The 15,162-nt window shown below is 37.0% G+C and overlaps 1 protein-coding gene across 1 annotated transcript; it reads left to right on the forward strand.

Annotated features, from left to right (window-relative positions):
* Positions 1–456: 456 nt before the first annotated feature.
* On the forward strand, positions 457–12,275 carry XB954544.L (galectin-3-like L homeolog). Its single transcript, XM_041573047.1, has 6 exons — positions 457–487; positions 1,520–1,566; positions 2,829–2,850; positions 5,053–5,141; positions 10,091–10,247; positions 11,829–12,275. Exons 3-6 carry the CDS (start codon positions 2,836–2,838, stop codon positions 11,982–11,984), a joined length of 417 nt encoding a protein of 138 aa, XP_041428981.1. The 5' UTR covers positions 457–487; positions 1,520–1,566; positions 2,829–2,835; the 3' UTR covers positions 11,985–12,275.
* The last annotated feature ends 2,887 nt before the right edge of the window (positions 12,276–15,162 follow it).

Here is a 15,162-nt window from a genome sequence, read left to right on the forward strand (position 1 = left end):
TGGAGTAACAATCGTTTGCCTGAGTGAAAATTTGCCTGTCCATAGGGCGCGAAACTACGCTAGTGATGGTCTCTTTCGCTAGCGAAATGTCCTCTATGCCTGTTAGTAAATTGGTGATGTGCCTGAGGCTGGGATTTCTGCAGAATTTTCGCTAGCGGCCACTTTGCCCTTTAGTAAATCTGCCTCATGGAAACACGAGAAGAGTTGTAGTGAGGTGTAGAGGAATGGAAGATTTTGAAGGTCATCGAAGGCCGTCGGTGAACACTGGAGACTGCAGGGTTAACCTGTTCAACTGAGTGTACTCATCACGCAAGGTTCTGATAACAAGATCGTTACAAGAAGCTTCTCTTAATCATGTGTTACTCACTCAGCGTCAGTCAGATGAGAATATGTTTAAACAAATAGATTTCAACATGATTTAGGTACTTTAAATGATATAAAATATCTCTGATTGCTGCTTCCACAGCTACCAGAGACGATTGCAGTGGTAAGTAATCACTCCCCATAGAGCAGGAGTGCCCATACTTTACTAATGCGGGGTCTACTTTTAGTGATGTTGTCCCATTATGATCTACATCCATAAAAGCATTGTTAGCATTCTGTTCCATGGGATTTATTACTTATTATTATATTGATCTATGGGAAAAGTTAGAATGCTATATTTAAGAATTTAATTATTTATCTTATTTACAAAGCAACTATTTCTTATGTAACCTTAACAGAATAAATATCTGTATAAAAAGAATGAAACAGAAGGGTAATTTAGTCAAGCTGTTTGTTGACAGTGTCTTGAGATCTACTGATCACCAGCTAAAGGCCATAGAGAAATAAGAATATAATTAAAGCTACATGTTTAACAATTTACATTTCTTATTAGCCATATTGCGTTAGCAGTATGAATGAAATGTTTTGTATATGTGAGATATTTATATGGTAGTAATAATGTTTACTTTGCCATTCTGCAAATACAGTTCAGAATTTATCTTTTTGTCTTGTGCTCCTAACTTTCATACTACAGTCCTACATGACTCTGTAGTTAACACCAGCATTGTGTATAAGACAACTGTTTACAAGCAAAGTTACACCACTGATGGTATGGGATAATACAACAGTGTAACAAATCAAATTGAGCTGTTTAGCCTACCTACTGTGTGTCTGCAAAAATAAAATAACAAATTCTACAGCTTTTATCCAGTACAACAACACCTGTCTGCTTCAATTCATCTAGTACGAAAGATATATGTATGTATGCTTATTCAACATCTTACTCCTAAACAAAGGATATTTATATTGATTTTTGCTACTAAAACTTTCTACTTTTCTGAGAAGGATTTCCAATAGCTGTTAGGGTTTTCTTTCTTTCATGTAATGTAAGAGATTTGGCACTGATATCACGTTCAAATTGGGTTGAAGTCAGAGCTCTATGTAGGTCACGCTCTTTATTCTAATCCCAGCAATCCAATTCTGCATGGACATTACTTTGTTGTTGCTTTGCTTATATGCTCTTTTTGTTTTTAAGAAAGGATTGCGAGCTTTGGTTGACTACCCAGGAGAATCCCCTTACAGGTAAACAAGAATTTAAAATAACGGGTAGGTTGTTAAATTTTGGGGGGTTAATAGTGAAAATTAGTCTCATTATTATGTTTAAACCACTGCCCCAGTGGAGAGTTTTTAATATTATATCTCCAGACTAACCTTTGCTCACCAGACTAGAGGTTACATATAGGGAATTCAAAGATGATATAACCTTCCTTTGTTTACTTCACCCTCTGCCAGCAGTAGTAGGAAGGAAATCTCACCCAGGTCCAGTTTCACCCCTTGCTAAGGTAAGGGTGAGCCAAGGAATCTCTTGTTTTTTTTTTATAGAAGTGTTTTCCACTCTACCCCTCTGGTGTTGGTCCCTTGGAACAACTAAGAAGTTATCAACAGATAAGGATAGGGGCCTCATGGAACAACTGAGACGTTATCAAGAGATAAGATAGACAAAATGAATAGGCAACAAAAAATGTGCCCATGCCCATCTTAAAGGTTACTTACTTTTTTGGTGCAGAATAACTGCTTTTTTAGAAAACCTTGCCCCAACATTCTATTTGACCAGTCAGATTTAGCATGCCATAACTAAATGCAGATACAGATTGTCAAAGATGAAGACCTTCATTCTGCCATCCGTTTACCCCAAAATAACATACTTGCTCATCTGACCATCAGAATGGCCCTTTTTATTGTATTGTAGAACAACTCATGGTGCCAACGGAAACAAGCACTACCAAGGGGTTTTCCAGGTTGCTGGGCTTCAATGTTCTTTGTGTTTACCGCAAAATTTTATGTCTGCACATCTGACCAATCAGATAATAACATTTTGTATTCCAAGGTGGTAAGCTTTCATCTGCTATAAGCTGACTCCATAATCAAACTCCTGCCAACCTACCAATGAGATTCTGCCATTGTATCAGTACCCAGCAGTTCATTGTTGCAAAGGAGAAAACATATACATAGAGGTTTTCAAATATGCAGACTTTGTTTATGCAGTGTCTTTGCCTAGAAACTAACTTGCTTACCAGCCAGAGTTATGTGCAGGCCAGCCTGCCTATCTGACCACTGACATCTCAGGACTACATAATATTAGATAACTTAACAGCAACACATTGTTTTGCAATGCAGAGTGCTTTTGAAAACAAATATTTTATCGTTGTGACGATATAATATCAAATTTCCCAGACAACGCTGTGCTCAGAAGTGAATAATCCAGTATGTTAAAAAGGAGTTTGAATCTTCAATGTGTAAATCTGTGTATTATGCTTACCGGTACATGTTCTCTTTTTTTTTAGTTAAATCATGTCAAGTGCTAAAGTAAGTATGGATCACTCATGTGCAAATTTGCACAGTGTATCACATTAATCTCTCTTTTTTTAAACTGATGTTGATAGGTGACAATGAGATGTAGATAGCTCAAACTCTCAGCTAGGTTGCTGGGAGATGTACTCCAGTAACATGGGCCAATTTATTGAAGTTCATAGAACATTAGTTTCTCAGAATCATACTTTTTACAGCAAACCAATGAATTTTTTGTATAGTTACTTAATCCACAGTATTTTAGAAGTGTTAAAACCATGAAATCTACAAGTACATAAGTACAGCAAGTAAAATCTGTTCTTGATGTCATGTAGAAGTCAGTGGAAGTCCCCTTTCTTTTCTTGCAAAGATCAACTTTTCGTTTGTGGTATTAGAGGTTTTTGGAGAGCAAATCCTTAATTGTTCAAGAAAAAATTGGGGGTTTACATTTTTTTCCGACAGCTATTTTCACTCGTCCCTTTTATTTGGATTTTTTTTAATAACTTTTATGGTATTCGTGATTTTAAAGCAAGAGTTTAATTGTGGTTTCTAAAAGCTCTAATACCACTAAAACTCAACCTTTTTGTCGCTTGCAATTTTTTATGATTGACTGTGGGCAACAAATCTCCCCCGAAAATGCCTCTCCATTGCAAACAATTGAAATTGCTGGCGATATGCCCAACTTGTAAATTGCCCAAAGTTGCCTCCAGAGGAAACTTTGGGTGATTTAGTGATCATAAAAAATTGAGGGTGACAAATCCCCCCATTGGCCACTGCCTTTAGTAAATAGGACTCCCTGTCACGCCGTAATATCCCTAGGATAGCTCAAATCCGAAAATACACCACTTAAAACCTGTCGAAGTTCTGTAGCTGTTAATGACAGAGGTCCCTGGAACCATTTGTAGAGGTTAACAGACTGTTTGATGTTCAAGTTTTTTTTTGGAAGGTTTTGGCTGAAAACTGGAATTGAGAACCTGATTCGATCAATTTGAGTTTTCGGGTTGCGGGACTCAAACTTGCAGAATCAAGTCATTCAAGTTTCATCTTAAATAAGATACCATTAAAATTTCAAGGTCATCTAAGGTCTAACAATCCACCTTTGATAAATCAGCCCCTTAAAGTGGACCTGTCACCCAGACACAAAAACCTGTATAATAAAAGTCCTTTTCAAATTAAACATGAAATCCAATTTCTATTTTTTATTAAAACATTCATAGATGTTTAAGCTTATTTAAAAATCTCAGCTGTCAATCAAATATTGTCTGCCCCTCCTCTATACCTTAGGCATAGAGGCAGGTCAGACAATTACTTTCACTTTCCATTCAGCACTTCCTAGATGTCACTGCTCTCCACACATTCCCCCGTTCTCTTCACCATAGGGCATGGGAATAAACATCGGGGTCCCCCATTCTGGTGCACAAACAAGATTCTGAGATGATGCAAGGCTTGCCTTAATAACAGTGTCCACAAAATGACTCCTTCCTGCTTGCTATAATTATGAATTCCCAGACTGAAGGAAACAAGATTCAAATAATTTATATTGTGTAATTAACAACTGTCAGCATTTTTTTCTAAACAATGTGAGCACTATGTTGCCTAACTACATGTTATACAGGTATAGGATCAATTATGCCGAAAGCTTGGGACCTGGGGTTTTCCGAAAATGTTTTTTTTTCTGTAATTTGGATTACCATACCTGAAGTCTGCTGAAAATAAATGATCTAAACATTAAATAAAGACAATATAATTGTTTTGCCACCAATATGGATTCACATAGCTTAGTTATGAAATAAGTAGAAGGTACTATTTTATTGTTACAGGGAAAAAAAGAGGAAATCATTTTTAAGATGTAAATTATTTGATCAAAATAAGAGTCTTTTGGAGTTGACCCTCCCCTAATTCGGAGCTCTCTGGATAACAGGTTTCCAGATAAAGGATCACATACGTGGACTCTGGTTTCCTAGGAAACATGTCAGACTTCAGTTTGACTGAAATAAATTACTGAACTCTGAGTTGATTATTAAGACTTACATTCTCCCTACTTCATATTTGATCTTGAATAATTGGCCCTTAGAAAATAACAAACATGTAACTGGATTAAAATGATGGTAACCGCAGATAGAAAAAAATAGCATCTTCATAAATATTCCCGTAAGAACAAAAACTTATACATATCTCCTGATTGATTTTTTAAAATAAAAAAAATCTTTGTGTTTACAGAACGAAAACGTAATATTCGATCTTGATTCCGGATTTATTCCACATTCTTTAGTAACAGTTACAGGACAAGTGAAACCCAAAGCCAGTAGGTAAATATCTCATTTTGTATTCTTAGTGAATTGCAAATAGCACAATTTTATTCAGGGTATTTGTTACTGTAATGTACACTGTTTTGTTACAAATTCTAAAATATGTGTAATAGTGTTTGCTTTTGTAATTTGACATAGCTACAATAGAAAAGATTTGTGGATACATTGTGCATTACTAATACAGGTATGGGATCCATTATGTGGAAATCTGTTATCCAGAAAGATCTGAATTACGGAGAACCTGTCTCCCATAGAGCTAATTTTAATCAAATAATCCAAATTTTTCAAAAATTATTTCCTTTTTCTCTGTAATAATAAAACAGTACATTGTCCTTGATCCAAACTAAGATATAATTAATCATTATTGGAAGCAAAAGCAGCCTATTGGGTTTATGTAATGTTTTCATGATTTTCTAGTAGACTTAAGGTATGAAGATCCAAATTATGGAAAAATCCATTATCCGGTCCCGAGCATTCTGGATATTTTCTGGACAATATATTCTGGACAAAATATGTGTATATAGTGAATAAAGTACCCCCTCTTGTAAAATATAAGGATATTATAAGTTACCACGGTGTTTCATTACCATATAAAAACACGAGGCCGAAGGCAGGTTTAATTAGGCGAAGTATTGAAGTCAAAGTTTTTTTTAAAGAGACAGTACTTTGATTATCGAATATTCGAAATATTCAAAGTAAATTCAAAGTGATAGTATCCTATTCGATGGTCGAAGTATCCAAAAAATAATTTTTTTACTTCGAAAATTCCCTCGTATTCACTTCGACCCTTGATAAATCTGCCCCTAAATATAGTCAAATACAAGAGTGCTCTGCACTCAACCCATTATCAATATATTTAAGACAGAGACATTTTGTGCATACTGCTACTGAAAAATGCCTTACCCTTTAAACAAAACAGGGATTGTTTGTCCATATATTGCAATATATTTAAGCTGGCCAACTACGTCAAAGTCATCCCATATCTGGCCAGTCCTATGCTTAATTTTCATCTGATTCATTAAGAATTCTATTGCTTCATTATACATTTTACAAAGGGACTAAGTTTTACCTGCAACTTACTAGTTGCTTTCAAAGTAAAACTCCCAAACTTGGCTGCCCTTTTTATTAGACACCAGTGGGATCACCTGACTATAGCTGGGAAGGATGGGAGCTACAACATGGAGCTGGTCACTGCTCCTGTATAACTATAACAAACAAGGGAAAGTTGTGCTCACCACAAATTTTTAAAACCATTAGGCGGGGGTGCAATGAGGCTGTGACCACAAAATACATATAGACAAAAACAAGAGTCCTCTGCACACTCAACCCATTTTCAATATATTTAAGACAGATACATTTTGTGCATACTGCTACTGAAAAATGCCTTACCCTTTAAAAAAAACAGTAGAAGTATGCACAAAATGGCTCTGTCTTAAATATATTGATAATGGGTTGAGTGCAGAGGACACTTGTATGTGTCTATATGTATGAGCACCTCATAATAAGGAGTTGTGCGTGAGTGCTGTTACTATTATATATATATATATATATATATATATATATATATATATATATATATATGTATATGTATATGTATATGTATATATATATATATATATATATATATATATATATATATATATATATATATATATATATATATATATATATATATATATATATATAAATTCTGTAAAAAGAAAGCTGTTGCACGCAAGGGACTTTTGTCTGAAGGTAAAAATTTAAGTTTTATTTAGAAACTTAAATTTTTACCTTCAGACAAAAGTCCCTTTTTCTTCTTTTTACAGAATTTATATATACATATTCTGTTGGCACCAGGGCATGATCCTCCTTTGAAGTGTGTGCAACAGTCTTACAAGCTGTATATATATATATATATATATATATATATATATATTTATTGAATCATTTACCCCCTATTGTAAAATATAAGGATGTAATAGGCCCTATTTATCAAAATTGGAATTTGTGAATTTTGCATATAATATAAAAAAAGCTCATTGACAAACACATCACATGGGGAGGAGTGCACTTGTTTATTCAAAATTACATAATTTCCCACGTGCTTGCATCTGATGCCATGGCATGTAGTGGTCCAAGATTCACACACTATTTACCATTTGTTCAGTTGCAAATTTTCCACTGTCTATCTGTATATAAGGGAAGGTTAACTAAAGGGCAAAGTGGCTAACGCTAGCGACTTTTTCGAAAGCATTGCCACCTGCAGGGACATCGCCAATTCGCTAACAGGTGCAGGCGCCGATTTGCTAGCGAGCAGGACTGTCTCTAGCATTCATTCGGACTCTGGCGAACGATCGTTACTCCGCAGATTCACTAAAGTGTGAATTTTACTGAACGCTACCTCTTTCGCCAGAGTTGACTTCGCCACCTCAGACCAGGCAAAGTGCTTAAAAGAAGCTAGATCTTCCTCAATCTTCTGTCTCTATCATCATACCCTTGTGCCGAAAATGCATCAAAGTTCAAAAAACGCTCTAGTCATTTCCTTTTTTTAAGGGGGATTGGCTGCAAACGTCCTAACAAACTTTTTTTGGGTAACTGGTTTTCTCCAGACATTTCCTAACATATGGATCATTCATTTTACAGTGGGCTCATGTGTAGGGCATTATATAAATTCTCATGTCTTTATTAAGGTTCCCTGGACATTTGTAATAAAAAGTGGTAACTTCAAGCATTTGCACCAACATTTATAATAAAGACCTCCATACTACTTTAAATTACCTGTCGTATGCAAATTGACCTAAGCGCAAGGTCACTCCTAAATTTTCGCTAGGCACATCTTCACTATGAAGTGCTTGCACTGCCGAAGTAATGCTAGCGGAAAGTCGCCATCGTTCGGTGCCGAGGGCTCAACTTTGCATATTAGTGAATTAACGTAGTGGTAATGAATTTGCGCCTGGTGAAGTGGTGTGATGTGTGTGAAGCGGTAGCTGGCATCGATCGGCCCTTTAGTAAACATGCCCCAAAGTCTTGTCCCATAGAATAAAGGGCAACATTAACCACATGCCTGTGGTACAGTTCCACCATTATGACTATTTTAGATTTACCTATACTAGATAGTACAAACATTAGAAAAGATTGTAAGGAAACGTTCCCATGCTTAGAAGCAACCAGTGAACAAAGTGAAGGAGGCTCTGTCTCTGCTTTTCTTTTCAGGACACAGAGCAATACAGAAGCCAATGTGTTAGAAGTTCCCACAGGAAACAAGAATATTTGCAGACAGTGGATATTTGGATGTGTGATTTAATTCATTTGAATGAACAGAGCCCACCTTGTTAATGCAGCAAAATGGGTAGTTTAGCATCCCAAATGTAAAAGGGTTAATCCTGCTAAATATCCTGAATTTCTGAAACATACGTAGTTATGGGCAGCTTTGTTTGTACCCTACTGCCAACTGGGCATTGTTTAGAGTGGAGACTGATCAAAAATGACTAGTTGTTTGGCAGTGTTGGTAGGTACGGTATTAGTAATTCAACAAACTTTGCAAAAATTGTGTTTTGCATATTATTTTATTTTACATTTAATGCGGTCACAGATAATACTGCTCTGGCTGATTATGTGCAGAAACAGACAAAGCTATTTGATTTTGGTATTTTATTGATATCAAGTTTTTACATATAGGATAAATTAAAAACACCTAATTTTGTAGGCCATTTACATTGCATCTGAACTGATCCTGGATAAGTGGTTTTAGAAGAAGTTATTGCAAGGGGTTAGTGGCACAAAACGGTCAATGGTAGTTCCATTGAACTATTCAGGTAGGTGTTAGCTGAAACTGTGAAGGTGTGATGCAGTCGGGTCCAGATCACAACTTTACACCTCTGTGAGTTTCAGCCTACACCTACCTGAAAAGTTCAATAGAACCATTGTGATTGGATATTGGTGACAGTCTCCTTAAGGGGCTAAAAGCCTTGTATTCTTAACTGCCTACCAAATAATTATGCCATTCCGTCTTACTGGAGTGCTGCCTTCATTTGTATCACATCTTAGACTGCAACATACATGCATTTAATGTATTTTCCCCTATCCTCTGGGTCAGTTCGCAGGCTACTTTCCCTTAGTTTTTTTTCAGTCTCATCTACTATTATATTGTATTACTGTGAAACCCTGAGGCAGGCTTCATTTTGCCCCCCCCTCTCCCCACGGCACTCACTTTTACAGACCGGGACGGGGAGCATTGCCGCCTGAGGAGAGTGCCTCAACTCACCTCATTGGTGGAGCGCCCCTGCTCCTCTGCACAGCCTGGGAAAAGAGACTATATTGTACTGGCACATTCTTATTTTTCACAAAATATGTCTGCTTAAAAGTTCATGTGAAAATTTTTGCAAATAGTTAATGGGATAAAACAATCAATTTACTAAAACACAAATGTATCTCATCTTTTTATTAAACCAAGCGCAACCCAACTCCCATCCACAATTTTAACTTATGTATCAATAAAAAACCCTTGAAAAATGTTTTGCTGAAAAAGACTCAATACAATCGACCACAAACTTGAATCATGCATTTTTTTGGGATCTGACACCCGAATAGCTTGGCTTTTTTAGGTTATCGCCCAAAAACCCCACATTTTTTGGGTTATCGGACAAAAACCAGCGCAGATCACGATGTCTTCAAATTGTAAAAAGGGACATCTGCCATTGACTTATACATGACCTCAGCAGGTTTGGGATGGTGGATTTTGGCATTCGGACTTTAAGAAGCTTTGGGGTATAAGAAATCTTGAAAAATCCTAGGTTTTTTTTTCACTAAACATTCAAGTTATCCCCTCAAAAAACCTTGACCAGAAAAAAATTGAGGTTTAGTTTTGTGTGTTCGCTGTAACTGATTAAAAAAAACGAAACATGCTGGCGATATTTATGTGATGAGAGTATAGTCATTTCTAACAACGATTTATATTTTATTTCTAGCTTTGCAGTCAATTTTATAAGAGACGATGATATATTCTTCCACTTCAATCCACGCTACTATGAAGACGTTATAGTACTTAACACACGTGAGAACACAATATGGAATACTGAAGAAAGGATTAAAGGAAACCCAATAAAACAAGGCAGCAAGTTTAAGGTAAATCCTCCATAATCTGGTAGCAACACCATGGAGTGAGATATTTACTTTACCTGAAGGCTAAAATGCCCCAATTATATTACAGAATACCTTTTGGGGGATTATCTTAAATATATGCTGTTTTTGCCTATATAATAGGCAAAATGTGGTTTACAGATTCTGGTATGCTGCAAATCCCAGATTATTTAACTCTTTTGGTGCCAGCACTTTTTGATCTTGGTTCTTTAGGGCCGTCTCCAAATATTTACTATGGCACTTAAAGGGTTAATAGAGTGTTCACTCACATAAGTGCAAATTAGTTGATATGTCCCCTTTCACCTTCACTTTAAGGGGCAAATTTACTTAAGGTCAAATATCGAGGGTTAATTAACCCTCGATATTCGACTGTCAAAGTTAAATCCTTCGATTTAGAACGTCGAAGTCAAAGGATTTAGCGCTATTCGTTCAATCAAACGATTAAATCCTTTGAATTGTTCGATTTGAAGGAATTTAATCCATCGATCGAACGATTTTTGTTCGACCAAAAAAAGCTACCAAAGCCTATGGGGACCTTCCCCATAGGCTAACATTGACTTCGGTAGCTTTTAGGTGGCGAACTAGGGGGTCGAAGTTTTTTCTTAAAGAGACAATACTTCGACTATCGAATGGTCGAATAGTCAAACGATTTTTAGTTTGAATCGTTCGATTCGAAGTCGAAGGTCGAAGTAGCCCATTCGATGGTCGAAGTAGCCAAAAATAACATTTGAAATTCGACGGTTTTTTCCTCTATTCCTTCACTCGAGCTAAGTAAATGGGCCCCTAAATGTTGTTTTATTATTCAGGGGTATGGCTTTGCCTGCATACAGGACAACGTGCTTTGTAATTTTTCACAATTTATTTGATAAATGGTACAAAATGCAGCAAATCAAGAATCATAATTACAGAAAAAAATGCAGTCACATTTTTTCTGCAGCAGTTTTGCATGATTTGCAACTATGATTATTTATAACTCTCCCCCTTAGTGTGCTAAGGTTGTCTGTTGGTGTTCCGAGTGTGTGCTATAAGTTACAAAATGTAGCTAATAATATATTTATATTACCTTTTATTGATAATTTTATTTATTGTGTAGTTAAAGAAACAGTAACACCGAAAAATAAAAGTGTTTGAAAGTAATAAAAATATCATGTACTGTTGCCCTGCACTGGTAAAACTGATGTGTTTGCTTCAGAAACACTACTATAGTTCATATAAAGAAGCTGCTGTGGAGAAACTGTGGAAATTGAAAAAGGCTATATGGCACAGGTTAAATAGTGGATAACAGATAACACCATTATGTTCTACAGAGCTTATCTGTTATCTGCTGTGTAACCTGAGCCTTTTCTCCTTTGAATTTCTGCCCCCATTGCTACACAGCAGCTTATTTATATAAACAATAGTAGTGTTTCTGAAGCAAACAGCAGTTTTACCATTGCAGGGCAACACTGCATTATATTTGTATTACATTAAAACACTTTTCTTTTTTGATGTTACTGTTCCTTTACAACTATGATGTTTCTTAACACATCTTTCTATATATTAAAATTATACCTTATTTTCTTTTAGCTTGAGTTCCAATGTGAAGAAAATTTCTTCAAAGTATTTTTAAATGGTACATTTCTGGTGGAATTTAAGGCTCGGATGCATCCTATCTCAGCCATTACAGCAATCAAGGTCGTATCAGATACTATAGTCGATGACATTAGTGTCACAGCCATGTAAACTTGAGAACCTAAATGGTTGAATACTTGCAAAATATATTATGAAAAAAGGCTGTCTTTGGATGAGTTTCTTATGTTCTGTATACATAATGTGTATGTTAATATACCCTTAATGGGACTCCATTAGGCTGATCCATAATGGACAAGGACCTAGGAGCAGTGTTAGACCAGCCTAAACCCTAAAACACTTTCTTCTTATTGAGAAAAACCCTGGTATCCCCATGTTTGAGTGGGTCATTGTTCAAAAGTAACTGATTAATAAAGCCTAGGAGGCACTGTTTTTTGCCCACTAGATGTCAGTTCACTGAAACATTTTATTCATAGAGATATCACATCAACCAGAATGATTTCCCGTACCAGTCAGTTGAACTGAAGAAGCTGCTCTGATGAATAGTGAAACATCTTCAATTATTAATCAGCAAGCCCAGTTGCTCTAGATTTACTTCTGCTAAATGACCTGGATGAATGAAAAAATTCATAGACGTACAACCAGAATGATTTTTTCCAAAAACACATGCAGGACTAATTTTATGTGCTCTCTTGTGTGTTCTGTTTGTTGCATTACTGCTAGTACAATCGGCGCAAGAGCACAGAACAATACATACAAACTGCACAGGGTAGCACAGACAGTCCAGTGTGCAGGCACAACATCTCTATGTCTGTGCTGTTTGCAGCTCAGACTATATGGTGGTATGGAAATTCTCAGTTATTTAGAAAGGCGGGATGAGTTGTATTGGAGAAGCGACACATAAAAGGGAGTATGATAACTATTTATAAATATATAAGGTGACCATATAATAAACTCCTCAATGCTTTATTTACCGTACCAGTCAATTGAACTGAATAAAGCTTGTAAGAGGGTGATTGGGTTGTGTGCTGAATATGTGTACATTGTATGTGTTAAGTAAATGTTTGAATGATGTAAAATGTTAAAATGATTGAAAATGTTGAATGATTGTTTAACGTGTAATGTGCAGAATCACCACACGATGGCAGTGGTGTCAAAGAGGTGAATTGGGGAGGTTTCATGAGGTTAACAGAGGGAAGGCACGTGCACAGAGGTAGGAGCAGCACATGCTAGGTAAATGTAAAAGGGATGGTTAATTGAGAAAAGGTATAAAAAGGGGAACCACATTCATGGGGTTGGTGAAGACAGCTGGAAGTAGTTAGTGCTAAGGATACGTGTTACGTACTAGGTACTTGAGATAGTGAGGTAACATCTAGCATGGATAGCTTTGACCCCAACAAGGAGATAGCGGCTTAGGAGCCAAGGCTTTGCCAGTGAGGGCAGCAGTGTTTGGAGACACAGACATCCTGAAGGAGGGGCAAGAAATTCCTGTCTGGAGTAGGCCAGAGGGGCATAGGACGTATGCCGGACTGGTAGGACCAGAAGGTGAAAAGGGAAATCCTACCCGGAGTAGGGCAGGAGGACGCAGTGCATACATCGGGCTGCTAGGACCGGGAGGTGAGTGATCCTGCAAACGGATGTTCCGTTGACTCTTGGAGAGGGGTCGTGAACTGAAGAGTAAACACCTTGCAAGAGATGGAGTAATTTACAGTTGTGCATGTGACCTGGGATGTTACAATGCTTACAAGGATGTTACTAAAGTTGTTACAATAAATATTCCATGTTTTTATAATAAGTGGTGTGGACTTCCATCTATTGAAGAAGAGTGGTTTCCATGGTAACAGAGTTAACCCCTTGCTACCCTTACAAGCTGCTCTGATGAATAGTGAAACTTCTTCAATTATTAATCAGCAAGCCCAGTTGCTCTAGATTTATTTCTGCTAGATGACCTGGATGAATGAAAAAATTCATAGACATACAACCAGAATGACTACTTCCAAAAACACATGCAGGACTAATTTTATGTGCTCTCTTGTGTGTTCTGTTTGTTGCATTACTGCTAGTACAAGCTGCGCAAGAGCACAGAACAATACATACAAACTGCACAGGGTAGCACAGACAGTCCAGTGTGCAGGCACAACATCTCTATGTCTGTGCTGTTTACAGCTCAGACTATACGGTGGTATGGCAATTCTCAGTTATTTAGAAAGGCGGAATGAGTTGTATTGGAGAAGCGACACATAAGAGGGAGTATGATAACTATGTATATACTGTATATATATATAAGGTGACCATATAATAAACTCCAATGCTTTATTTACCGATAGTTCCTTACAGCAGACACAGGGACATCAATTAGCTCTTAATATTTGAAAAGGGTTTTTTACGGTGAGAGCGAATTCTCTCCCTGAATCAGTTGTATCGGCAGATACGTGGCATAGATCAGGGGTCCCCAACCGCCTGCCGCGGGCCAGAATCGGGCTACGGACACTCCCGCACTGGGCCGAGAAAAAAATAATTTTGCCACCGGTCCCCGGTCCAAAAAAGGTTGGTGACCCCTGCCATAGATGGCTTCAAGAAGGAGTTGGATGTCGCTTTAGAAAGTGAGAAAAAACTGTGGTACTGGAAATAACTTGATCCAGTGACTGGGAGTCTTGGAACAATTTTTTTCCCCTTCTGAGGCAAATTGGGGAGGCTTCAGATGGGGTTTTTCTTCTTCCTTTGATAAATAAGAACACTGATAAAGCATTGAACTCAATAGGCATGTGGTTTTTTTCATCCTACAAGTGACTCTTTTGCTATGTATGTGTGTTGACAAATTTGCTCACATTGGCAGATGTTCTAAATAACTCAAGCCTATTATTCCAATCACCAGCACAACAAGAATTGAAGCCTAGGTCGTAGTTATAGATACTCAGCTTACCCCCTACACTGGATTTGGATACTCGCTCTATATTAAATATTGGTAAACAGAAGAGCCACTTAATGAATGTGCTTCTCCAAACAACCGGGCCACATTTCATACAGAGAGTCAATGTTCTCCATGTAATTGGCCTTGTATTTATTACTAGTAATATTATGGATTACTTAACAGAAACATTCTTTATGTCTTTATAAAATAGTTTAATCCATTTCTAAATAAAATCAAAACAAAACATGGCACTACCCTGAATCTATTTCCACTTTGGTCCTTACACTCAGTGCTGCCATGTATAGCACAGGAGATACTACACTTATGACAAGGGAGGGCCCCAAGAGGGCCCCAAGATGGGAAAGCCCTATTTGTGGGTGCTAAAAAGATGGGACTTGAATGGAAGGGGTTTGGTGGATT

Source organism: Xenopus laevis, chromosome 8L (assembly GCF_017654675.1).
Source record: "Xenopus laevis strain J_2021 chromosome 8L, Xenopus_laevis_v10.1, whole genome shotgun sequence".
Lineage (NCBI taxonomy): Eukaryota > Metazoa > Chordata > Amphibia > Anura > Pipidae > Xenopus > Xenopus laevis.